Source organism: Hesperophylax consimilis, chromosome 3 (genome assembly GCF_061612785.1).
Source record: "Hesperophylax consimilis isolate HC1 chromosome 3, BYU_Hcon_1.0, whole genome shotgun sequence".
NCBI lineage: Eukaryota > Metazoa > Arthropoda > Insecta > Trichoptera > Limnephilidae > Hesperophylax > Hesperophylax consimilis.
In genome coordinates this window covers 36,359,179-36,384,688 of record NC_142838.1, presented here as the reverse complement: position 1 = coordinate 36,384,688, position 25,510 = coordinate 36,359,179, and the positions used below count along the sequence as shown (strand labels likewise).

The following is a 25,510-nucleotide window of genomic DNA, read 5'->3' as shown; positions in this document are numbered from 1 at the left end:
TTTGGTCAGTACGAATGAATCTGATGATTCTGACACCACAAACAGTCTACGTGAGTAATATATCTATGGTCTACAATTTTCACACTTCTATTTGAACCGATGAAAATGTTTTTTAGATTTCGTTGTTGTTTTTTCAGTATTGATGGAAGTGAAATATTATTTAGGCGGTAATCTGCTTACATAATATTATGTATACATAGAGACACCCATTCATAGCTTTAATTTTTAAGAAATGTAGCATTAATTATTGAAAAAATAGCTTTTATAGCTTTAATTTTGCGTTTTCATAGCGTTTATGGCTAAATAGGATAACGTCAAGGAATGGGAGTCGGCAAGAGGGGAAACACAAATAAACTAGCAAAATCACTTGAAATATGTTTATTGTATTATTGATTGAAACACAACATGGCACATGTTTCCACAGTAGGGTGTGTCATGTTCATTCTACAATCTGTTAATACAAGATTATAGCGACTAAAAAATCTTTCTGTGTCAACACTATTCACAGGGGCCCACAGTCATCAAAGCTGCCTCAGCAAATTCTCTGTGAACAATTTTTACAGCTAAGAGTAGCTGAATTATGTCTACAGTGACTCTATCCCTCACTTGCTCTACAAGCTGTATTTGAAAATAGCTGTTACCTTCCAGGAATTTACTGTCTTCAACAGATTTGAATGTTGGTGGAAGCCTACTTTTACTTGCTAAAAGAATAGCGTCTGATCGCTCAACATTCTAACCTACAAACGCAGGATTGAACATATTACCTGCGTGCCCAAAAACTAGATTAGTGCTGTTGTCTTGACGGTTCAGCATATGAGATGCCAGTTTCATATGCTGAACTCTTAACTCTGAACTCTAAGCCAACTCTTCTGACAACTCTCTCTTATTTGGGTTAAGACAACCTGGTTCTTTACCTCCTGCACACCCTTTAAGGTTTTGGCAGGGAAAACACCATCACTCAATTTTTTTAAAGTAAGGCTTAGGGACACCAGTCCTCCCAAAACAAATGAGCGTATGGATATTTTGACCCTTCTAATTAATACATTTACCAATTTGACAAATTAGCCACACACTTCGTCAACAAATGTCAAATGAATACATATCAAAGTTGCCTTACTGCAAACTGCTCTAAAATGTAATCAATACTCGAGTTTTTGGGTTCAACTCCTTCATGAAATGGATGAGAGCATCCTTGTATTCAGCTAGATATTCGACTGCATGAAACCACATGTTCCATCTAGTTATGACAGGACTAGGAAAAAGTTCTGCTTTCATTTCGGGCGAGAGTATGCTCAAGGCCTAGCATCACGTGATCGAGGCGTGGCGCTCTCACTACCAAGGCAGCCGAGGCGCTTGGTTCAAAAACCCGAAATTTGTACTTTTATTATTGACATCGCATTACTGACAAGTTCGCATATTGTTGAGTTTTGTATTAAAAATCGCTGCAATTTCACATTTTGACGTATTTATCGCTAAAAACAAATTCGCAAAAATATTGTTAATGCTATGAATGGGTATCTCTATGTATACATGATAATATTATTATTTTTGATATAATAATATAATAAAACTCTGATGAAAATTTAAAAAGAAAATATGCAGTTGAAACACCTAGGTGCAATCAAACTTAAAAGTACAATGATGGTTAAATTTGTAGTGAACATTTTTTTCTCTAATTTATTAAAGTGAAAAAAAAGAATTTATTACATGCACATAAAATCCATTAAAATTTATGAAAAATAACCAAGGCGCACAACTCACACCGCTAGGAGGCGCTAGTGTAGCATGTTGCCATCAGAATGTATGGGAAATATCAGAAGTTGGAGGTATTATTAGTATTATAGGGCATTTGCTTTGGTAGATGAATATTTGGGTGAAAATGCAAATTTGACTGTTTAGGTAGAAGGGAAAAAAGTAACGTTAAAACTGAAATTGAAGGATATTAAACAGAGAAGAAAGGAAATGCGGAGAAAGATTTATCAAGATCAATATTTAAGCAACCCAATTAAGGTTCATAATGTTTCAAATATTGAGAAAATAATTGTGGTGTACTATTATTGAAACGCATATCAGAATGAAGAACTTACGAGTCTGAGGGATCTGCCAGGGGCTGCATGGCGGGGGCTGCGTCCCCCAGCAGGGCTCGCAGCGTCAGGGCTGCGCCTTCCGACAGTGAGGCCAGGCAGTAGCCCCCCTCCAGCACCACTGCCACGGAGCTGCATACACCCAGCAGCAGCTGCGTCAGGTGCGCGTAGCATGCCGGGGTCACCTCCATCTCACCCTGAGTGGCAACAGAACATTATAAAGAGGGAAAAGGAGTAATAGGAAGGAGAGAAAAGATGATTAAGCTTATTTCATGAAAGGGAAAGCAAACTGGAATGTAACAAATTTATACGTAATATGTATCACCAAGTGAACCATAATGGTTAGGCCTCTCATGCACAATGTAGTTTGCAGCATCAAAATTGTCCTGAATCTCTCAGTTTTGCATCAGAGTTGGTAATGACGTAATGTAATAACATTTGATTACAAATACTGGAAAAGAGTAGAAAATAAAAGCAGATTCTCACGACGTCTATGGAATACCAGGGGTACATGGCACTCCTTTTGATGGATTACATTTTCCTTTGTGCATTTTTGCATCCATGCATTAATGTGTACGTGTAGTGAAAGAATAATTGGCATCATTGCATAGTAATATTTTAATTTATGATTCCATAAGAAATCATTTAAATTGCAGCCTCCGTAGTGTAATGATTAAATAATATATTATTAAAGTGTTGAAATCACAGGCGAAGCAGGGTGGTGTATCAACTTTGTGGTATTTGATTACATGCCATGAAAATGTTTGTATATGTCAATCTCTCCCAAAGTATGCAATACATAGCCGTTAGCAAGACATTATGATGTTGTTAAATAGAATCAGCTAGCGGACAACGAAAATTTAGCATCGACACACGGACAGTTAACGGTTTTAAATTGTAAATAAATAAAAGCATACAAATATAAAATAGAATTCAGAACAGAATGATGATGTTTTTCATGGATCCCCCATAAATAAGCATTACATCACATTGCTAATCAATATGAACAACCTTCTCGTCCCCCATGGCGGAGTCATAGCCGGCAGAGCAAATCACCAGCTCGGGGGAGAACTACAACAGAGGAAAAAGGAGTTTGTAGTAAATAGTGTTGGATAAGGGCCACTCACCTCGAGACAGCCGAGGGCAGCGTCGTACCCCGCAGACACTAGGATCAACTGCGGTTGGAACTGGGGAAGGTAAATGTTACTTCAGGCATTATTTTTACATACAAAGATAATGAAGCTATAAAAAATAATATTATCTGCAATGCAATGCCTTTTACTAGTGACTAGCACAGGTCATGAGAAACCACAGGATATGTAGGATTTGTGAATCTCATTTCCTTTCAAAAGAGAATTATTTTAATCATTTTTTTATAAAATAAGAGTTATCTACTTTACCGCGTGTAAAGTTCATTATACTTAGGTACCTAGGTACTTTATCACTTGTCTAAATCTATCTCTTTTTGAAAATGTCACTTATATTTGATTTCATTCAACTAAAGTCACAAACAAGTGGGTATAACTCCGATTGAAACAGTAGAAAAGACACAGTAATCTACATGGCTTGTGACGTCACATTATTGCCTAAATATATCCACCTGAAAAACTAGGCCTTTGTCGTGTAGTTTTGGTGGATTTAAATTTATTTTTATCCAATATTAGCGAGATATTCTGTCAGTTTGTGGCTCTCATTTCTCAATCGGAAGCAAAAGGTCGAGCGGTTCGTTTTGAAATTACGTGTTGCCAACGCATAATCTTGACATATAAATAATAAATCAGTTGGTTACATTGATAATGCTGGCTAAACCTTACGAGATACATCAAAATAATGTAGTACAGAATTGTATATCTTAAAAAGACCTCAAAACTTCACCCCAAACCATTTATAAGTCCAACGTAACGCCGGGTACACATCAAGGTCGTTTATAGGCTACCTAATATTTATTTTTAAATTTTCGTTTTCTATAATTTATTATTATGCACTTATTCGGGGTAACAAGACGAATAGGTCTGTATTACATTTATTATACATGGTTGACAGGACAGTCCATTTCATTAAATTAACTAATCTATACCGGAGCAAAATTCAGAGCTCCTCTGTTACCAACTTTGCAGGTGGGTGAGTAGTACGTTGACATCTATAGTTCCTAATTTCACCAACAGAGGGATAACTGAATGAAAATCGTATACAAAAATATATGTGAACAAAAAATGTATTATCAATTATTAGTGACTTACCTCGAGAGCCATGGGCAGCAGAAGCTGGTGCCAGATGGCCAAGTAGTCTGCGTCCTGCATCTTGGTTTGATTGAGCGGAACATTGAAGTTATATCCAGTTCCGGAGCCGCAGCCCACATAGTGGAAGTCAGATTGCTTCAAGTTGGGCCAGAAGGAACCGTGTTCGTAGCGATGGATTGAAAAGTATACCACTCTGAAAAAATATACCAATGATAAAATCATGTTTTTATTTGTCATTAATTTAGGTGGCAAACGAGAGGAAGATATGAACATAAAACCATTCAGAAACAATAAACTATTTGAACCCTAAGATATTTATTTATTTATTATTGGATAATTTGTACAGCGCCGCTTTTGTGAGATATCACCTCAGGGGCGCTTTACAGTTGATGCAGGTATTACAGAAAATATAAATATTACAAAAATAGAGTGAAGTTAAGTTAAGTAAAATGAAGTAAAGGAACAGGTGACACGAAGATAGAAGATGGAGACTCTGCAGCAAGAATCCCAGGTGGTGAAGAAACTGGTCCAGCTGCTGCAGCGAAAGAGTCCACCGCGTTCATCAACAGTGCCAGCACGAGGTTCGTCATCCGTCCAGGTATGTGTCTGCTGCTAATAAAGCGCTGACACACTATCCTCTCACAGATACCAGACCTTGGCAGCACCGCTGTGACGTTCTACGAAGATAGAAGATGGAGACTCTGCAGCAAGAATCCTAAGTGGTGAAGGAACTGGACCAGCTGCTGCAGTAAGAGAGTCCACCGCGTCCAACAACAGCGTCCAGGTATGTATCTGCTGCTAATAAAGCGCTGACACCTCACATAGATAAGAGACCCTGGCAGCACCGCTGTGACGTTTGTCAAGTCCATCATTTATCTCCATGTAATCCTGTTCCTGATAATTGTTGAAGTGGTACATTCTGTCCGCAATAAAAAGCGACGGTTGGGTAATAAATTGCCCTGGGCTTAGTAAAAAACTTGCCAGTGTCCAAGCTTGCCCAGTTTCCGAGAATTTTGTTGAAAACATCTGGAGTGCATTTACCGGTCGCCGTTCGTTTCGAAAGTCCGATATTTTTGAGCAAATTTCAGAATATTCACTTTAAAACACTGCACTCAAATCACATATTATAAAGTTCTAGTAATTATTAAGTTTATTTTTATTTAAGTTCAAATGTTGATGGATTGATTTTAAAAATAATTTCAAAGGGATGTTGCCTCATTTCCCTTGAAAATACTAAAAAAACACAAAGCGGTTGGAGGAAGCGTTAGGACGCGTCCTGCTGCCACGAAGGGCGCTACAATACTTCAATACTAATACTACAATACTAAGATAGTACAGACCTTCTCACTAATCATAACTTGAAAGAGAGCAAGACGGGACCCCCTGTAAGCATTGAACTCTACCGGTAAACTGCTAATCGAGCGTCCTATTCAAAGGGCTGTCGGCCGATAGCTTTAGTTAACCACTAACTCTAGTAACGAAGCTCCTAAGTATCTTATCTTTTAACATGCATTGTTACCTTATCGTATTGTAACACAATAATTTAGAAATTTGATGATGATTCGGGATTCTAATTTAATTATTTCTATTCCCACATCGGGCAATAGAACCAATTGTTTAACTCAAAACTGCCGCTTACTGCAAATTGAAAACCCGAAAAACACCTTGTCTCAGTTCTCGTAAATTCAGGTCTTCTGCCATCTTGTGGCCTTCTCCTTCTCCCATTCCTTCCGTTTCTTTCCATAACCCGGTACTAGAGTCTACGACCAACGACAATATACCGAACGAAACCAAACAGTACCTGACCGCCCGCAGTATAAACTAACATCAACATTTCTGAATTACTACATTACAGCCTATTTATATTTGACAGTTCTCACCTATAAGAACAGAAACAATGTATGGATATTAATACACCTCAGCTCCAAATAGCAAGAGTCTTCGCAAAATTCTTGATTCCGTCCAAATATTTTCAAAATGGAGTTGTCGTAGTCCCATTTGTTTCCGGTAGTATGTACTCTCGTGTGGGGTATGACATATAGAAAATTGTCAAAAAAAAAATACAAATCTGAAATTATTTGCTACTATTTACAGAAAGTTCACAAAATTATGCACACCTTGGATCATCATAAAACATCTGTTGCGTGGCCTGCCCGTGGTGCACGTCCCAGTCGACAATGAGCACGCGCGCCACGCCGAGGCTGGTGATGGCATGCTTGGCGGCCAGTGCCACATTGTTGTAGAAGCAGTAGCCACACGGCTCTGCCGCCATAGCGTGGTGGCCGGGTGGCCGCACTAGCGCCATGCCGCAGTCCGTTTCCTTAAGCACTACGGAGGTTACGAGGTCGATTGTGCTGCCGGCAGCAATGAGCGCCAGTTCGTGGGTTGTCTAGAAAACGCAATGCTATTTAATCAAGGTAAATTTATTTGTATTTATTACATTTTATTGTATTTCCCTACTTGCTATGCTAACTTGCGCCGCGTTGTAGCAAGTAGTCTACGTCTTCATTTTTAGTACAATCAAAATAAATAATTAAAATTAAACATATTTTTATAATAATAAAAACAATACAGGAATGGTGATGAATAAATCAAAACAATGAGGTAAATAAAATAAAGACAAGTAAGAATGTAATTTACGCATTATGTCATATCTAGTGATTTTAAATAATTTATTGAATGTCTATATAAAAATAAGTATTAAAAAAGAAAAGTTTAATAAAGGTATTAAATTAATTAAAACCTGATACATTGTTCCTTTTTTCTTTTCTAAATATGTATTGAATGGTTGGAAACACCTTATAAAGAATGAGTAGAAATTTAGATCAAGGACGAGTCAATAAGTTTTACAGCTAGCTAGTTTTATAGCTTGCGGTGCTTGAAATGAGTGCATTTCAACCTTTCGTCCTTTACACCGAATTGTATCATAAATCTATGTCCTTTGCCTAAAACAAAATGCAATATAAAATATACACGGAATTCAGAAACTCAACCAGTTTCCTGCTTGTACAACGAGTTTCCAGATATTGTGTTAAATTTTTGAAACAATCAATTGTTTTTAAGGTGACAAAAATTGTACTTAAGGGTGACTTTGCACACTAAAATGTGATTTTTAAACTCTTCCCCTACTCCCATTGGCACACGAAAAGAAGAACTGACAGAACGTCCTATCTGGTCTTTTAAACTCCGGAAATGCAGTGGTGTCCTTTCAATCACCATGACAAGTTAGCGGAGAGAGTAGAAGACCTTCAAATTGAATCATAACACACAATCTTTGTTTCTTCCACACAAACTGCCATTTTTTGTTAGTTCCCACTAAAAAACTGTAATTTATTATCTTATTACGCTTGAGTTTTGCTCCATCTATCTACATGGAGAGTCGAGATATCGCGAGCCTATGGGTTTTGTAAACTTACAGGGTGTATGTAAATAGCGTCAAACTTGGAGGAAACAGCCTCCAAGAAGTCGTTGTCTTTGGACTGGTGGGTGGTGAGCAACAAGTCATACACACTACTGGAGTGCAGTTGCAGGACTTCTTCCTTGGTGGCGGCTCGTGGCTGGAGAGATTTACATCGCTTCAGTAAATCCAATTCTTCACATCTAGAATAACAAAAACATAGATAAATTCGCATTGTTAATCAATAGGCCACTTGTATGCATTTTACGATGACTTGGAAAAAATCGTGTGGATAGATCTCTCTACTAAGATTTTGAAATTGATACTAAAACAAAATTAAATGCGATGCAAATTGCCTATTGGGAGTTTAACACTACCCTCGACTTTGCAGCTTTTTCAATATCATTGAAAGCTTCTTGCTTTATTATATATGTCATCTGCATATCCAAGTTATTGCACGAATTTGGGAAGATAAATCTAATGGTTTTGTACATATGTGTCTCTGATAACATTTTCAAGTGCTACATTGAATACGCTGCGAGTCATGCCAGATCGAGAGAGGCTGGTTTGGGGAGACCCTTTGACCTCTCCAACTGGTCTCTCGACCAATCGCCTTGTGTCAGACAGGCAAAAGCATAGTTTGTCTGTGCCCAGCATGTGTGTCGGAGTGGAAGATAAATCTAATGGTTTTGTCATATGTGTCTCTGATAACATTTTCAAGTGCCTCATTGAATACAGACAGGCAAAAGCATAGTTTGTCTGTGCCCAGCATGTGTGCGTAGTGTGGCTGAGAGTTTGGATTGTATCATTAGTCAAACATGTGATACATAATATGAACATACCTTTTAATAATGCTAGCCAGTCGACCAGGGTTCTCGGGATAGTTGGAGTCCCACAGACACTGGTGCTCCAGCATTCGGGGCTCCAGTATAAGTCCCACTTCTCCTCTCACTACGTTCTTCGAATCCATGGCCTAAAATATAAAAAATTCATTACAGAAATGTCTCTTATTAAAAGTAACAGTTCTGCATTCCTAGTGATCTAGTAATTATGAAAAATTGCAGATGTGCAGATCCGCCACCTAAATGGAAAAATGGAAAAATAAATTAGATGTTGACATCTAAGAAAAAATATACTTACTGTTTGGTAATGGTCTCTCAAAATTATTTCAAAAGATCCTCTTTTCTTTTGTTGCGCCTTTTTCTTGGCAGCTAACAGCGCAGAAGAGGGCTACAAAAAAACAGTAAATTTAAATATTTGAAAAGTATTTAACTGTAGTGTGACAGTCCATAAACATAATAATATGATAACATCATGTGTTTATTCTGTTAATCAGTTAATGAAGCCGTAATTCTAATTAAGATATAAAGCATTTGGCCATTAGAAAATTTCAAGGACGATGTTGTCAAAATACTTTAAGAAAATATGATTTATTATAATGCTGTATTGTGAATGCAATATCAACCCAAGTCAAAAATGTTTTTTTCCTCCAGTTTTTCTCATTTTGTAAGTATCTAACTTAGATCCTAGTATTGCATACATCCATGATCGAAATACCCGTGGCAAGCCTTCAATATCTGGCAACAGTGTATAAATGTAACGCAATCGTCTGCCGATGCCTTGCAGTACCAATATTATTCAACATTACGTACAAGTGCAGGGAATATAAACAGTAATATGTATACAAATATTGATAAAGCCACCATGGATCACAAACATACATTTTCCAATCAATAAATTCAAAGAAAAAATATGTGTTAATCTTAAAAAATATGTTACATACTAGGTAATAGTAGATACAGTAAAAATAATGAAAAACAAGTGGTAAAGTTAATAAACTGTAATAAAAATATGAAGATTAGATATTGCGGGGTACTTACTTCAACTGGGTAGCATGGGAGTACTTGTATGCCACAAATACATATTTTATGTTTGTGGCATACATGGGCGAGGAAATATGGGTATGGTTTTGTGTGTAACTTGAAAAAACTAATTTCGGAGTTACCTAGTCATAGTACCTAATTTTCATTTATTAGGTTCATACCAACAAACACCAAATGTTTGATTGTATTACACTGTTACTGAATCTTGAAACTTGCGAAAGCGATTTTAATCGATTTAACATGCAATGTTCATATTGGGAGACAAAAAGGTTCCAGCATCTTTTTCTTTCCTTTCTAGCCAATGACAACCTTAAAAAAGTGCCACGGTTGGTTGCCACTTTTGCCACAGCACTTTTCATTGGCTAGAAAAAGAAGGCGAGAGCTTTTTAACTCCCAATATGAACAGGGCATAAGATACCCGCACCCAAACTTATTCAACTTTTAATAAAAGAACTTTATAAGTTGATAAAGTCTTAAAGAACTCTTCAAATAAGTTATATGGAATACACTCACCACCTAACTGTGTTCAATATTAACATTTTTGATAAAAACTACACTTTAAAGACTAGGGACGGGTTGTTTAGCAGAATTTGAAATTTCCAAGTTAAGTTTAGAGTTCTGTGAAGGTTCTATTCAAGTTGTGTTGTTATATCATTATTGGCCAGTTGTTTCACAAAACTGAAATGAAAGAACTTGAATAGAACCTTCACAGAACTTGAAAATAAACTTTGAAATTTGATGAATTGTTCAAATTCTGTGAAACAACCCATCATTAAAAAATTTGAATGTTTTGTTCAGACCTTTAAACCGCTGTTTATTTCAAAAGTCAACATTTTGAATTGTGTTGGTATTGCATTAGAATGATAAGCATAACTTTTAAAAATGAAATATTGCATACCTTTATGAATGATTTTCCCAAACGACTTGAGGCAGAAACAAATTAAATATTTGAAATTATGAATTCAATAACAAAAGACATAATATTATTATCATTTATAAAAGTTACGGGTTTAATATATTCACTTAATATGAAAAATAGGATAACATGCTGAAGACCAAAAAAACAAATGACTATTTCACAATTATATGGTGGTTGATAAGGATGGTAAAGTTATTGCTTCGATATGTTTTCAAGGACTGAAAATACATCATGAGAGATTACGAAATATTTACTTCTATATATTTTTGTTCCTGATGTTCCAATGTTGACAATGTTCCATCTAGCGGATTTTACTAGTATTTAATCCTGTTATATGGTAATACAGAAAACTGTCAAAAAAATGTTACTGGATAAAACTACTTTTTACCAATATTATTTCTAGCCATTTATTTATTTATTTTGTTACATAATATCATCTTGAGGGGGCTATTGAGATACATATATTAAACATAATACTTAAAGATTTTATAATGGGTATTCGCCGACAGTAGAACAATATTTTTATTTAAACAATCTTCTCTGGACCCAACATGTTTTTAATCAATTAATTGGGCGGGTATGTGTAATTCACTATTGGACAAGTCAGGTCATGCAGACTGCATTCTGTCAGTTTCGAATACTTGAACTATATTTCTACGTATTTTCATGCAATTCTCCGATCACCATAAGATAATAATTATTATTTCGACTGTCCTTCAGCGTGTACGGGTAATAAATTTAGTACCAAAACCAAAACTAAATAACATGAGAAAGGGTGTTTGAATATGATTTGTGTAATGAAATTTTTTGTTTACATATAGGTATGCATTTGTATGAATCATACCTTGGCGGTGCCCGACATGGCCCTAGTTTGTATTTTGGCCTTTCTCGCCCCATTTCTTGTGGTGACTCCAGAACCACTGCCGCTGACGGGAGCTTTTTTGTTTTCATTACTTGTCCGCCGAGTCGAAGGAGGAGACGCCTTAAATGTTCATTTTATTTTCAATAACATGTTATATGTTAAAGATACAATAAAATAAAATATGCAAACATGTTCATATCCCAGGGAAATGTGACAAGTAAAAAGGTAAACATTGTAGAAATCGCATCAATAGACAGTCTGTGGACGAAAATAATGAACAATTTTTGAAAACTATTCAAACTTACCATGAAAATTGTAAAATTAATCCAAAATACACAAAATTACACAATAAATTTATATAAATACGACCGAATAGGTGAACTGTCGTGGACCCAACGTAACCTCAATATTATTTTATTCATCTGCGGATCTGCGCGCAAATCCAAATACCTCCACTCCAAATCATGCAGATTTCAGGATTATCGACAGAAGTGACAGTAACTGTCATTAAAATTTTGGTTAAGTTTTTAAAGTGAATTTCATCATTACTTTTGAAAACACACGGAATTAAAGGGCGGATTATGATACTTTAACATAAAAGTACGAATATCTTTTGTCCCCAGCTAGTATCCTTATTTGGGTATGTGATTCCTACGCAAGTTTTATATCCCAATACGATCTACGTTCGTAATCATGCATATACCACTCTTCGTACGCCATTTGAATGACAACATGGACTTCAAGACTATTTAATATTATTTATTTTATGAATAAAAGCTTACGTCTCGAGCTTGACATTGACATAAATATCATCACATAACCTAGAATAATATATAAATACTGGTTTCACAATAAACAATGATTTAACATTTTAGGTACCCACGTCTAAATACAAAAAGTCATGTAAATATTATTAAAGTGCACTTTTTCGTCGACGGTTTTCGAATTGTTGGTTATATTATTAGTGACTTATTTTTGATAATTATTCGGGATCACTGGCCACGCTTAGTATGATTTTTTTAAAATAAAAACTTTTGATTCAACTTAATTGATATAAAAGACAACTCTCTGCATTTGGGAAATTTTAATTATAACATTCTAATTTTCAATTAAGTAAAATGAAAGTTCGCCCTCGTTACGGCTTTTTATTTTATCTTATTTTTATGTTTCAGTACAATGAAAAGTATCTGGAGTCACCGCACTGCCATTCAAAAGGCGTTCATCAGCCAAAGATGTTCTGTTTCCACCCTGTCTCCTTTGGCCACCGCCTTCAACCACCGACCACGGGCTAAACTCAATTTCAGCTTGACCAAAGAAGACACAGTAAGTAATCTTGAATAAATTGACAATATATTGTTCCTTTCCTCACCCGTTTCATAGAATTAAATACAATTTTCTTGAGCATACTGATGCCACATTTAAATTTTTTTAATTGATGTGCACATGTTGTGTTATGCGAAAATTATCAATGAATTAAATTTAATTTAATTTGGACTACCGATAAAGTACCTACCTGAATAAATTTTACAAGAAAATAATTATTTTTATTCTATGTTTAAAAATTGTAATATTTTTGGATTGTGTAGAAACAAAATTTCTCAATTTCGTGTTAGCAAATCAAGTTACATCCTATTATTTTCAATGGCAACAACTAGTAACAATATATTTATTAAAGTTTTTCTGATATGTTATTACAATTTCAGGGTCTTTTCAACAGAGAAGATTTGATTGGCTTTGATGGGTTTTACACATGCAAGCAGAATGCAATCTATGAAAGCAACCAGCTGATAGATGAAGCCGTCGGCAGCAACCGTAGCCGGCCGATGGTGGAGATATTTGACCAGCTCTCCGACACGTTGTGTAAGCTGGCCGACCTGGCAGAGTTTGTGAGGATCGCGCACCCCGGGGCGCATTACCGACACGCAGCTGAAGATGCTTGCATTAGCATATCTGGAATTGTAGAAAAGTAAGAAGGAAGTTTTTCTTTTGCAAAACTTATTTAAGTATTTTATTAAAGAACTTAGGTACTGTTACCCACATCTGATAGTATTATTATTCTAATTACGCATTTTAGGATTGTGAAAGGAGTTGGGTTTGAGTCAGTCGGTATGCGCAGCAACCTTTAGCCAGTACTGGAACATAAGTTTATAGAGGGAAGTGAGCATTCGGGTGAAAGTTAATATGGTGAACTAACTGTAGATTGATTTTGTTTTAATTCTTTCTATTTCTTCTCTTCTGGTGATTTTCTGTTCTCTAAATCTGTTTAAATTTGTTTTATCTACATTATTTTGAGCTGATTTCCAGAGTTTTTCATTTAAACATTTAAGAAATCAGAAGACAAACAGAAAAAAAAAACAGAATCAAAAAATGGCTAGACTACCACTAACTTACTAATTAATAATTACTCGCTACATAATAATAATTCTAATAAAACCAACTTCATCACTTCCAAATTAAAAATAAAAAACTCGGAAGGAAACCTGAACTTAAAACATGGCTCCCATTACTTAACTGGGCATTGTAATAATTGTCCCTCATTGGAAAACGTTGACCATGTAACTTATCTAGGTGTAAAAATTGATCAAAATTTAAAATGGACTGAGCATATGTACCTACTACATATTTAAATAATAAAATTTAAAAAGTTATTTCTTCCAAACAATCAGGAATGACCTTAGTAAAAAAGACTTAGGACGGGTTGTTTCGGAGAATTTGAACAATTCATCAAATTTCAACGTTCATTTACGGGTTCTGTGAAAGTCCTATTAAAATTCTGTTATTATATCATTATAGGTTAGTTGCTTGATAGAACTGAAATAAAAACAGAACTTAAAAATATCTTTCACAGAACTTGAAAATTAACTTTGAAATTTGAAGAATTGTTCAAGTTCTCCGAAACAACCCGTCCTTAATAAAGATCTTCATTGATATTTGCCAATCGCTCTTAGAATACGGTATTATCGGATGGGGCAGTGCAAATGACAATATCCTAAAATCACTCGTTAAAACCCAAAAAGCCATAATAAAAATTATTCTGATAATATACTGACACCAAATAAAAAATGAAACTGAAACCACTCAACTGAACAAAAAAACACCATGTAATATATTATTTCAGAAAAAATTCTATTCAATAAATTTATAATTACATACTTTATATTATTTGTACTACTAAATTTTAATCACATGTTTGATGTATGGTAATAAGTTGAATATTTAAGCATTAGATGGCGCTAGTCATAAAGCTTACTCCAGAGTCCGACAGATGTCGCTAGAGTGTAGCAATTACCTGTGGGATGTTATTGACAGGCAACAAGCTTCTCGAACCAGAGAATTACCAACCCTCGGGTAATGAACAGTGTAGCTAAATCCAGACCTATTATTTGTAACGTAAATAAACACAATTACAAGTAAAACCTTTTACTTTTTAACAAAGAGTTCCCAACACTTAAATCTGCAAAGTCAGATAAAACAATATGTAAATGAATTCCTCAGCAAGTGAGTTCCCAGTGAGGATATCATTATATCTATTTGTTAAAACAACAACAAAAAACATAATAAAACATTAAAATCATTATTATTTCCTCTGCTATTTCTTTGCATTCTCCTAATGTTTTGCTGTGTACTTCATAATTTCATGTATCTAGGAGTATTTCGTCCTAAACATAATACCTGTTATGCACCTACCCACAGAATAATTAAAGCCGCTGTCAGTGGGTACGGCATCCATTGCCTTATAATGTGACCGATATTTTTTAATTCTGTAAGTTTTTAACTTATTAAATATCTAATTAATTCGTTGATTAATAATAAAAGCATTGTTGACGTGTGTTCCATTCAATTTGTGCGTCATAATAATTCGACATTTCAGATTGAATACACATCGCCCGCTCTACGACGCCCTAAAGAACTCCCTGGCAAATAGTGACTCGGGGGACCGTCACGTGGCCGAGCTGTTTCTTTTCGACTTTGAGCAGAGCGGCATCCACCTAGAGGAGGGGCCCCGAAGGCGCGTGGTGGAGCTCAATGACAACATCCTGCAGGTGGGGCAGAGGTTCATGGCGGGGGCTGCCACACCCAGGAAAGTAAGGAGGGATGTCATACCACCTGGCTTAAGAGATTAGTAAGTTTAAAATTTATTTGTTTTGTAAATAATAAATTGAATGACCTGGGTTATTACTGTTATTAGTTATTACTTTAGTAACATTTTTACATATTTATATCTGTAGTGTCATTTTTAATTTTCTTCACCCGCCATAACACAGGGACATTCCTTGCACGACGGGCGAAATAATACAAAAAAATGTGTTTACTGTACAAACTTTATTGCTTGAAATTAAAAAAAATTAAAATCAACCCGTAAAAAACAGTTAAGTTTTTTTACTATTTTTGTTTTTATGAATACATGTATTTTTTTTTTTTTGGTTCGACTGTGGATTGAATCTTCCTCCCCAGGGACTATTGACTAAAATAAATCAACTGCGCTATCACTTAAGCCAAATTCTAATTGGATGGTACCGAGATATAATTTGTTGCTAAACTGTTAAACTGCTGTAAATTTTTATAATGTCATCCAATTTCTGTGAAATGAAAATGTGCTACCAAAAATTGATAGAATGCATTTTCATCAACAACCAGTACATCTGCCGAGTTTCAGCTTGATCGGATGTTGGAAAGTGGTTTATTTCCACTTCCAAGATTCCATTTCATTAATTTATTTATTCAATCAAGAAATCAAAATCGAAATAAATAGATGTGTTTAAAATAAAATATATATATATCTCAAAAATATATATTGTAGAATCACAAAATCGTTTTTAAATTTCAGAAAAAAAAAATTCATGGCCTAGGAAAAACCAATTAATACAATACAATTAATAATAATGGTTTTTATCATTCGGAAAGTCACATTACAAAGAAAAATTTTGTCATGAAATATTTAAGAATTTTATGAAAAGGAAACCTTTGAATTGCATCAAGCTTCTCAACAAAAAAGCGTTGAATTATCTACAGTGTTTATAATAAAGTAAGTGCACAAAGTATGCCCTATTGCCCACCAAAGCACTTTTAACTCTTGATTGCCCCGCTCATGGTGGGCGATATTTCTCGCGTTGGCAATCACTGATAATAATATACTTTTCAGTTCTACATTACACAAAGTCAGCTATGTATTTCTATCACAGAAACTATCCAACAACTGCATGAATTTATCTACATTTTACTTTTGAAATTATGTCTCAGATATTACTGATACAATGACAAAATTTAAAAAATATATATAACCACTCGAGTGACGTTAATAATTGAAAAATGTGTCGAACAAATTTGCAATTTCTGAGTGTTGGATTTGGAAATTTCCCACCCACATTAAAAAAATCTCACCTCTGAATTTTAATATGGAGATATTATAAACTGATTATAACGATATATAGACAATGAATCCACCTCTACTTACTGTTCATCCTATATTTTTCAAATAATTTAAAATCGTAAACTTTTTAAAAGCGTGAATAAGGAACTGCATTTAAAAATAATATAGCTTAAAAAAATATATTCACACAGATCAACAATCGCTGATTCTGAATATACATACAGGGTGTCCGGAAACTCGTAGTACAAGCGGGAAACTGGTGAATCTACATCACATTTGGAGTCGATTTTGTAGTATATATTTTTTTTTATTTGAGCTTTCGTTATCGAGTAAATCGAGTTTGAAGTTGATTTTTTTTTTTTTTTTTTTTTTAATCAAATTCTTATAAATTATTACTGAAGATCAAAGTACCCAACTAATTAAAACTATTTGAAAGTAAAACAAATGAAGAAACTCGGATTTGAAGCATTATTTTGAAATCACCCTTCATTTAACCCGGTGTAATCATAAAATATTTCTGCTCTGCAGGGTTAAAACATCTGTTATTCAACCCTAAACACCAGAAAAAACTTTAACCCTAAAATAGCCGAAAAATATTTTTTTTTGGTTTTTTTTTTTTTTTGAAAATGCTCAAATCAAAAAACTTTATGTTTTTTTGGGTTCCCCATGTGGTGTAGATTCTCCAGTTTCCCGCTTGTACTACGAGTTTCCGGACACCGTGTATATTATACGTAGAATTTATTAATCATCGTTTAAAAGGAAATAAAACACCATGTCACTAAAACACACCATTAGGTTGGTACAACTGATTAATTACAACCAATCTACATCAGTAATATATCTATGGTTCAAAACATTCACATCAGGGTTGTCACTTCGTGGAGTATTCCCCAAATTGTGGGGATTTTCAAGAATTTTGATTTTTGGGAGAACCTTTTTGTGGGGAAAATGCGAAGATTCTGGGCATTTCTTGATTATCCAACCGTATTGAAAAATAATATTTACAATAATTGTGAGAATGCACTATATCTATTTCATTTTCGTTTGTAGCAAATTTTCAAATATAGTCTATTTTTAAAGCCTGAACGAAAGAGAAAACACTTTGTCTATATCTATAATTATATTCATTAGATATACTAATTATTATTATTATCATTAACTATACTAACAGACCGAAAGATTAGTCATAATAGACCCGATATAGTTTTACATGACAAAATTTAAAAAAATAACTTATATCATTGATGTCACTATTCCAAATTCCTGTAATATTCAAAAATCTGTTGGTGAAAAATAAGAAAATATACAGATCTAGGAAATGAAATAAAAAGAATTTGGCATTCTCAAACTATAAAAATATTACCATTTGTTATTTCGGCTACTGGCATTATACCTAGCTCTCTCATTAAAAATTTAGGCGTATTAGATCTATCAAAAAATTTGTATATAAAGATGCAAAAGTCAGTCATTTTGAATACATGTAGGATAACGAAAGATTTTTTAAATATTTATGTTGAGGGATCAGTAGGATTTATAGGCCCTGTTAGTAGTTCTACCGAGCCGAACCCTCTGATATGAAAATATCTGGAGTCGGTTAATTATTTTCCCATTTGATCTCTGGTGAGTTGATGTGTTGTTCTTGTATTGTTTTGTATTTATTTTGCTTATATAATGCACTTTGACTAGATGATCATTTGTGGAAAAGTGTGTGGAAGGGTTAAGTTTTTCCTGTGGGGAAGATTTAACCCGGACATAAAATCGGAAGCTTAAAAAAATAAAAAAAAATTGTATTTAATACTTTAAGTAATGTTAAAAATAAAAGTTATTTTATTCTAATTATTAGAATTTTGTTTCATAACAAAGGAACTTGTGGGGAATTTTAAAATCTCTTCTTTTCTCGTGGGTATTTTAGAACATATGCATTGGCAACTCTGGTCCACATTCACATTTGAACCAATGAAAATATTTTAATGCAGGTTTTTAAACACCGGTAAATTGTTTAATGCGGTAATGCAGTCAATAAATTGCGATCATGGATGCTTTCTTGTACTTTGATTCAATGCGATAACATTAGTGATGAGATGCTGACATTTTATGTAGTGTTTTTTGATGTTAAAAGCGGGTAATCTTAAGAATAAAAACCGTCTGACTCCCATTCAAAATACAGCACCAGTTGAAAAATGGAATGTAGGCTTTTTGAGATTGTTGACTGGTGACGTCACTGGTCACATCTCCATATTTGATGCATTTTTGGGAGACCCGAAAAATTATAATTAATTATCTATTTAAACTAACTATAACATTTAAAAAAATATACATATAGGTATTTAAGTTAGAAGGTTGATTTAAAAAAAAAATGGCCTGCTGTTCCTTGTTCTGTGGATTAGTTCCTTTGAAATTGCGGTGTGAGGTACTTATTCGGGTCAACATTGGATACTTTCTATGTCTATAAATTGAGTTTGTTAACCATTTCTAACTAGTTTATGTACAGTTTTGGCAGCGATAGCGACATCATGGTGTCGGGGCTGCAGGTGGAGAGCAGCGAAGAGCGCGCCCGTGAGGCCGCCTACCGCCTCTACCTGGCGCCCGACTCGCTGCAGGAGCAGACCCTCAGCTACCTGCTACAGTCTCGACATGAGATGGCCAAGCTGTGCGGCTTTCCCAGCTACGCCGATCGGTAAACATAAACACTTAAGTTCAATTATTTTGCAGAAATTCAAATGTAACATTGTCATCAAACGGCCATTCAGCCCCATTTTGTTTTTTTTTTACATTTAAAAGGTCCATGATAAACGCCGATTCTAGGTGCTTTTCAGCTTTCCATCAAATTTTAATAAGCTAACAAGCTTAACAACATGATAGCTGTCCTCTTCTGCTGAACACATTTTGTTCAAAAGCTGAAATAGACTTAGGACGGGTTGTTTCGGAGAATTTGAACAATTCATCAAATTTCAACGTTCATTTTCAAGTTCTGTGAATGATTTTTTCAAGTTCTGTTTTTATTTCAGTTTTGTCAAGCAACTAGCCTACAATGATATAATAACAGAACTTGAATAAGACTTTCACAGAACCTGAAAATGAATGTTGAAATTTGATGAATTGTTCAAATTTTCCGAAACAACCCGTCCTTAGAATCACCTCACCCAAACGCCTTGTCACTGACAGTTATTGTAGTTTGTATGGTGATAAAACTTTCTGTATTTGTATTGTGTATATGCAAACAATAATGCAACCTAACCAAACCCCTTGTCATTGATAGTTATTACAGTATGTATTGTGCTAAAACTTGCTGTATTTGTATTGTGTATATGCTAACAAAAATGTAACCTAAAATAATGTATTGCTGTATAGAAACCTATATTAAACATTTATAAGTAAACCATAGACAAAATGCGAGAAATAATTAACAAAAGTCTGCCTCAACACAGGTTCGCCTAGTGAGGCAGGTTATGCACAACTCAAAATATAGTATATTATGCCATATCTTTATAACACTCATAAGAATCAGGGCCGGCCCCGTGCAGGCGCAATTGCAGCAGTCTGCTCAGGGCCGGCCCTGCTAAGAATCGCAATTACAATGTGACAAATTAAGTTTTTTAGATTGTAATCGGAAAATATTTTAATAGTTGTGCCTGAACTTCACAAAATAAAAACTAAACAAGGATATTGGGGATTATTTTTTTTTTTGCATAAATCCAAACAAGAGGGTGGTGTTAAGCAGGAATTTAAAACTTATCAACATCTACATATGATTCCGGATGTTGCACATTGAGGGATAGGTTTATAATTTTGATAGCTGCCCCCAATAATATTTTGGAATGAATAACATGGTTGTTAATCTTAGGGACCTAGGTCTAAATACAGAACTAATACATATAACATAAAAAAATATTTCTTGTTAAATAACCATCACCTTCATCGTCACGCCTCCTCTTGAATAGTTTTACATATAAATAAATATATTTCTTGTTAAATAACCATGACCTTCATCGTCGCACTTCCTCTTGAATAGTTTTACATATAAATAAATATATTTCTTGTTAAATAACCATCACCTTCATCGTCGCGCCTCCTCTTGAATAGTTTTACATATAAATAATTATATTTCTTGTTAAATAACCATCGCCTTCACCATTGCGCCTCCTCTTGAATAGTTTTACATATAAATAAATATATTTCTTGTTAAATAACCATCACCTTCATCATTGCGCCTCCTCTTGAATAGTTTTATAAAAAATAAATTGATATTTTTTGATGAATTATTTCAGAGCCATAAAAGCAAGCACCATGGAAACTGCTGAAAACGTTGCTCAGTTCCTGGACATTCTGTCCAACAACTTGAAGGGCCGAGCTCAGCAAGACTTTGACTTCATGCTGGAGATGAAGAAGAGCGAGGTTCCCTACGCGCAGCGCCTGTCCATCTGGGATCCCCCTTACTTCACGCAGAAGGCCAAGAAAGATTGGATGACAGTAGCCGTTTCTGAGTATAGTCCCTACTTTTCTCTTGGAGCGTGCATGGAAGGTTTTAATCTTTTACTGCAGTCAATGTATGGAATTTCACTTCAACATGAGGATCTGCAACCAGGTACACAATGCATTTATGTAGGACTAATGCTCAAGTTCACAAATATTATATTAAAATATAACATGTACATAATTTTACCTAATTTCTTAGAGTGATTATATTTGTTCAAGGTGAGAGTTGGTCTCCCGATGTGTATAAGCTGGGTGTAGTTCACGAGTCAGAGGGTTTACTGGGACACATCTATTGTGACTTCTACGAGAGATCTCACAAACCTCACCAAGATTGCCATTTCACAATACGAGGTGGGAAATTATTGCCAGACGGGACTTATCAGGTGAGAAAAAATTTAATCATCTGTAAACATTTTATCTGTGCCAATTTATGCATGTTATAATTATTTATTACTTGCATTTCTAGAACCCGATCGTAGTGGTAATGCTCTCCCTCAGTTGTGGGAGTTGGGGAGGCCCGTCTCTGCTGACCCCGGGTGCGGTGGACAACCTGTTCCATGAGATGGGCCACGCCATGCACTCCATGCTGGGTCGCACGCGCTACCAACACGTGTCTGGCACGCGCTGCCCCACCGACCTGGCCGAGGTGCCCTCTGTGCTTATGGAGTATTTTGCTGGAGATCCCAAGGTTAGGTTAGGTTAATTGAGCAACTCATTATTAGTATATATATGTATGACTTGTTGCATAGCTTTTATCAAATGTAATTTTTTTCTTATTTTTTATGTTTCAAAATATCTGTCAAATTAAAATTATACTACCAACCATGTAAAAGCCCTCTGGGCGTTAAATAAATAAATAAATAAAATACAGGGTTTTATCATAATCATGTCATTAGTCTTTGAGCTATCGTCGACCAAACAAGTCAATCAAGGGTAGAATTGTGAATATGGAGAAAATCGAGTTCCGCGCTGTTATAAAATTCCTTACCAAACAAGGAAAATCAGTTCAGATCATACTGGAAGAGATGTCATCCGTTTACGAGGACTCTTGTCCAAGTAAAACTATGGTTATCAAGTGGCATACCCTCTTTAAACAAGGCAGGGAGTCGCTTAGCTTAGTCGCGAGACGACCCACGGCCAGGAAGGCCTATCGAGGTGACCACTCCGGAAATTATTCAAAAAGTCGAAATATTAATAACAGAAGATGCCCGACTAAAGAAGAAACAGCTCACAGAAATGATTGCGGTATCAGATACAACCATTTTCAAAATTCCTCACGACTATCTTGGCATGACTAAAGTCAGCGCAAGATGGGTGCCGAGAATGCTCACGCCGCCTCAAAAACATCATCGTGTGGAGTGTTCTCGTGCATTTTTGGACCTCTGTAGGGAATATAAAGATGGAGTGTTGGTTCAGATTGTTACTGGTGATGAAACTTGGGTTCATCATTATGAACCTGAGTCTAAACAGCACTCTATGCAGTGGCACAAGAAAGGCACACCACCACCCAAGAAGTTTAAGGTGTCACAATCAGCTGGGAAAATCATGGCGACAGTCAGAAGGAATCCTGTTGATCGATTACAAAGATAAAGGTGTTTCCATAACCGGAGTTTACTACGCTTCAATTCTAGGACAATTAAAGGAAGCCATCAAGGAGAAAGGAAGGGGAAAATTGGCCAAAGGTGTCCTCCTTCGGCACAACAACGCGCCTGTTCACAAGAGCCGTGTTGCGATGGCTGCTCTTCAGAAGATGGGCTTCGAAATTTTGCAACATCCACCCTACAGTCCTAACCTGGCTTCCAGTGATTATTGCCTTTTTCCAAACTTGAAAAAAGAACTTCGTGGGAAAAAGTTTTCAAGTGATGAAGAAGTGAAAGATGCAGTTTCGGCGTATTTTTTAGACAAAGACAAATCTTTTTTTTTTGAGTGTATACATAAGTTAATTGAAAGATCCGAAAAATGTATTAGGGTAGCTGGTGAATATATTGAAAAGGAAAAATAAATTCGGATTTCCACTCCTTACCCCCATTCCGCGAACTTAAAAACGTTCCCTCATATATCTATCATCTTTGACAAAATGTAAAGCATCCTAGAGTCGATTTTATCACAAAACAGCCTTCATAAAGTAATTATTTATATATAAATCTCAATTATCACCTTTTTGCAGGTGCTGGGATTATTTGCAAAACACTTCCAGACACAAGAACCAATGCCAGAGAAAATGATTCATCGCCTGTGTGCGTCCAAACACGTGTTTGGTGCTAGTGAAATGCAGCAACAGGTAATCTACTCGAAACAAAGCATGCTTTTTGACTACATGATTGAATGTACTAATTTAGGATTGCAATTTCAGGTGTTCTACTCGGTGTTGGACCAAAAATATCACGGAGTCAATTCTCCCGGTGAGGGAACACCAACTACACAAATTTTGAAGGATGTACAGAATCAGTATTATAATCTCCCATATGTTGAAAATACGGTAAATTTTTCTGTAATTCGTTAATTGGAAATGGATGAAATGAAAACATATCGTCAGCGGCAATCCATTACCGTGTAAATCATATTTGGCCACTTTTCAGGAGATACAAAAAACTGGTGACGATTTTACCCCCAACCGAAAGACAATTGAAATGCACGGTGATTCTATTTTCATTGTAAGACTAATCCCTTACGTTAAAACAATCCTATATTAATTCAACCGATGAAGTTTTTTTTACCACCGTCAAATGGCATTGGAGGATGAGTTATGCGGTGATGGATTGCCGTCGACGATATACCGATTATGTATTATTTATTTGTCGTAGATGTGCCTATCTAACAAATATGGTGTGGATTTTTCATGATCATAAGCAATTCCTAATTTGACTTGTATTATTTAGGCTTGGCAACACCGCTTCAGTCACCTTGTCGGCTACGGGGCGAAGTATTACGCCTACCTTATATCCCGAGCTGTGGCCTGGAGTACTTGGCGACACGGCTTCTCTTCAGACCCCCTCTCCAGGGGAGCGGGAGAAAGATTCAGGGATGGAATACTGAAGCACGGGGGCTCCCGGCCCCCGCAGGATCTGCTCTCGGAGTACCTCCACCCCCAGCCCATCACCCCCGAGTCCCTGGCCAATGCTCTAGCTGATGAGTTGGATCACCATGCAGACCATATCAACAGGGTGTGCAGGATAAATGACAGAAAATGATTTTGTCTGCAGATGGACAAGCCCCTTCCTTCGTCAGAATGTTTGTGTAAACCTTTTTATTAATCCCAACTTATCTCAACAAAAAATTTGTCTTAGCAAGCAATAACACAATATTATGTATGAGAGTTAAGAAGGAAGCAACTGAATATCTTCAAAGGAAAGCAGTAACTCTAATTCCCATTACCTGCAATTACATATACTCATTGGATCTTTTCTATAATGCATTGATCTACGTCCTCTTTTACCATTGGTGTAAAAGCTACTTATTTATTTTATCATTTTAATTTATGACTCTTATGACAGCCAGCTACAAAACCATATTTGTAAGGTCCATCAGACTAAAAATCAACATCAAAATAACTAACACCCAGAAAAGAAAATACATGGATTTTAAAACCTTCAAATGCATGTAAATTCTGATAGGCAACATACAAATGTTTTTGTGTTGCACAAACAAATGTTTTTGGGAATTGAATATACCAACTCCCGCTCGAAAATTAAATGCATAGACCACCGATTTTTTTGTTTTTGTTTAATTTGCTCCAGGTTAAAATTAAATTTTTGACATTTATATTGCATTTCTGTAAGATTATTGTTCAACTCAGTATGTACAGGTAAATCATTTTAAAGAGACCCTTGCTTATGTGTAGTGGTATACTGGATGAATAAAAAAAAATTGTGTCTCAATTTAAACAGAATTGAAAAATGTCACTATGCAACCAGCATCTTTGGGTATTTGTGGGGTAAGAGGGGACTGTGGGCAGGTGTTCTGAACTAGTGAGATACTTTTAGAAACTTCCAATATCAGTGTGCACAAAATGTTATGTGTAATGAGCTGTGATCTTTGTAATTTAGAAGTTTGTCCTTTTAATTATATGTATGTTAAAAAATAGGAAATTAAAGAGTACATAAATTTATGTATATTTCTTGTATTATGTTATGACATAATCTATTATGATGTGATGTACATTATATTCTATATTGACTTATAAACTATTTCTCATTCTATACCTTTTCATCACTTCCATGTCTGGCACGGTTGCAATCCCATTCCAATCTTCACCCCCAATAAGTCTTACCAATAAAT

The 25,510-nt window shown here is 35.4% G+C and overlaps 2 protein-coding genes across 7 annotated transcripts in view; one reads left to right on the top strand and one right to left on the bottom strand.

The window, feature by feature from the left end:
- HDAC6 (histone deacetylase 6) overlaps positions 1-11,832 on the bottom strand; it is a 26,558-nt gene extending 14,726 nt beyond the window's left edge. Inside the window, exons 1-9 of one of the 3 annotated variants that reach the window (XM_089650592.1) lie at positions 11,691-11,832; positions 11,368-11,505; positions 8,862-8,951; positions 8,564-8,694; positions 7,741-7,924; positions 6,442-6,713; positions 4,325-4,517; positions 3,212-3,271; positions 2,088-2,281 (exon numbers count right to left, since the gene is read on the bottom strand). In XM_089650592.1, coding sequence (XP_089506718.1) covers positions 2,088-2,281; positions 3,212-3,271; positions 4,325-4,517; positions 6,442-6,713; positions 7,741-7,924; positions 8,564-8,694; positions 8,862-8,951; positions 11,368-11,505; positions 11,691-11,693 — 1,265 coding nt within the window. In that variant the 5' untranslated portion in view covers positions 11,694-11,832. Of the gene's footprint in view, positions 1-2,087; positions 2,282-3,095; positions 3,156-3,211; positions 3,272-4,324; positions 4,518-6,441; positions 6,714-7,740; positions 7,925-8,563; positions 8,695-8,861; positions 8,952-10,502; positions 10,528-11,367; positions 11,506-11,690 lie in introns of those variants that run through there. The other 2 variants (XM_089650593.1, XM_089650594.1) reach the window with 2 other exon arrangements.
- On the top strand, positions 10,540-25,456 carry LOC149425369 (mitochondrial intermediate peptidase). Of its 4 annotated transcripts, none has more exons than XM_089650601.1 (11): positions 10,540-11,252; positions 12,558-12,708; positions 13,089-13,351; positions 15,257-15,508; positions 19,248-19,433; positions 21,025-21,341; positions 21,452-21,615; positions 21,699-21,920; positions 23,400-23,513; positions 23,586-23,711; positions 24,112-25,456. In XM_089650601.1, the coding sequence occupies exons 2-11, from the start codon at positions 12,562-12,564 to the stop codon at positions 24,421-24,423; spliced, it is 2,103 nt and encodes a 700-aa protein (XP_089506727.1). In that variant the 5' UTR covers positions 10,540-11,252; positions 12,558-12,561; the 3' UTR covers positions 24,424-25,456. The 4 variants fall into 4 exon arrangements, with proteins under 4 accessions (XP_089506727.1, XP_089506726.1, XP_089506723.1 ...); XM_089650600.1 differs by lacking the exon at positions 10,540-11,252 and adding an exon at positions 11,497-11,610; XM_089650597.1 differs by lacking the exon at positions 10,540-11,252 and adding an exon at positions 11,868-12,025.
- The last annotated feature ends 54 nt before the right edge of the window (positions 25,457-25,510 follow it).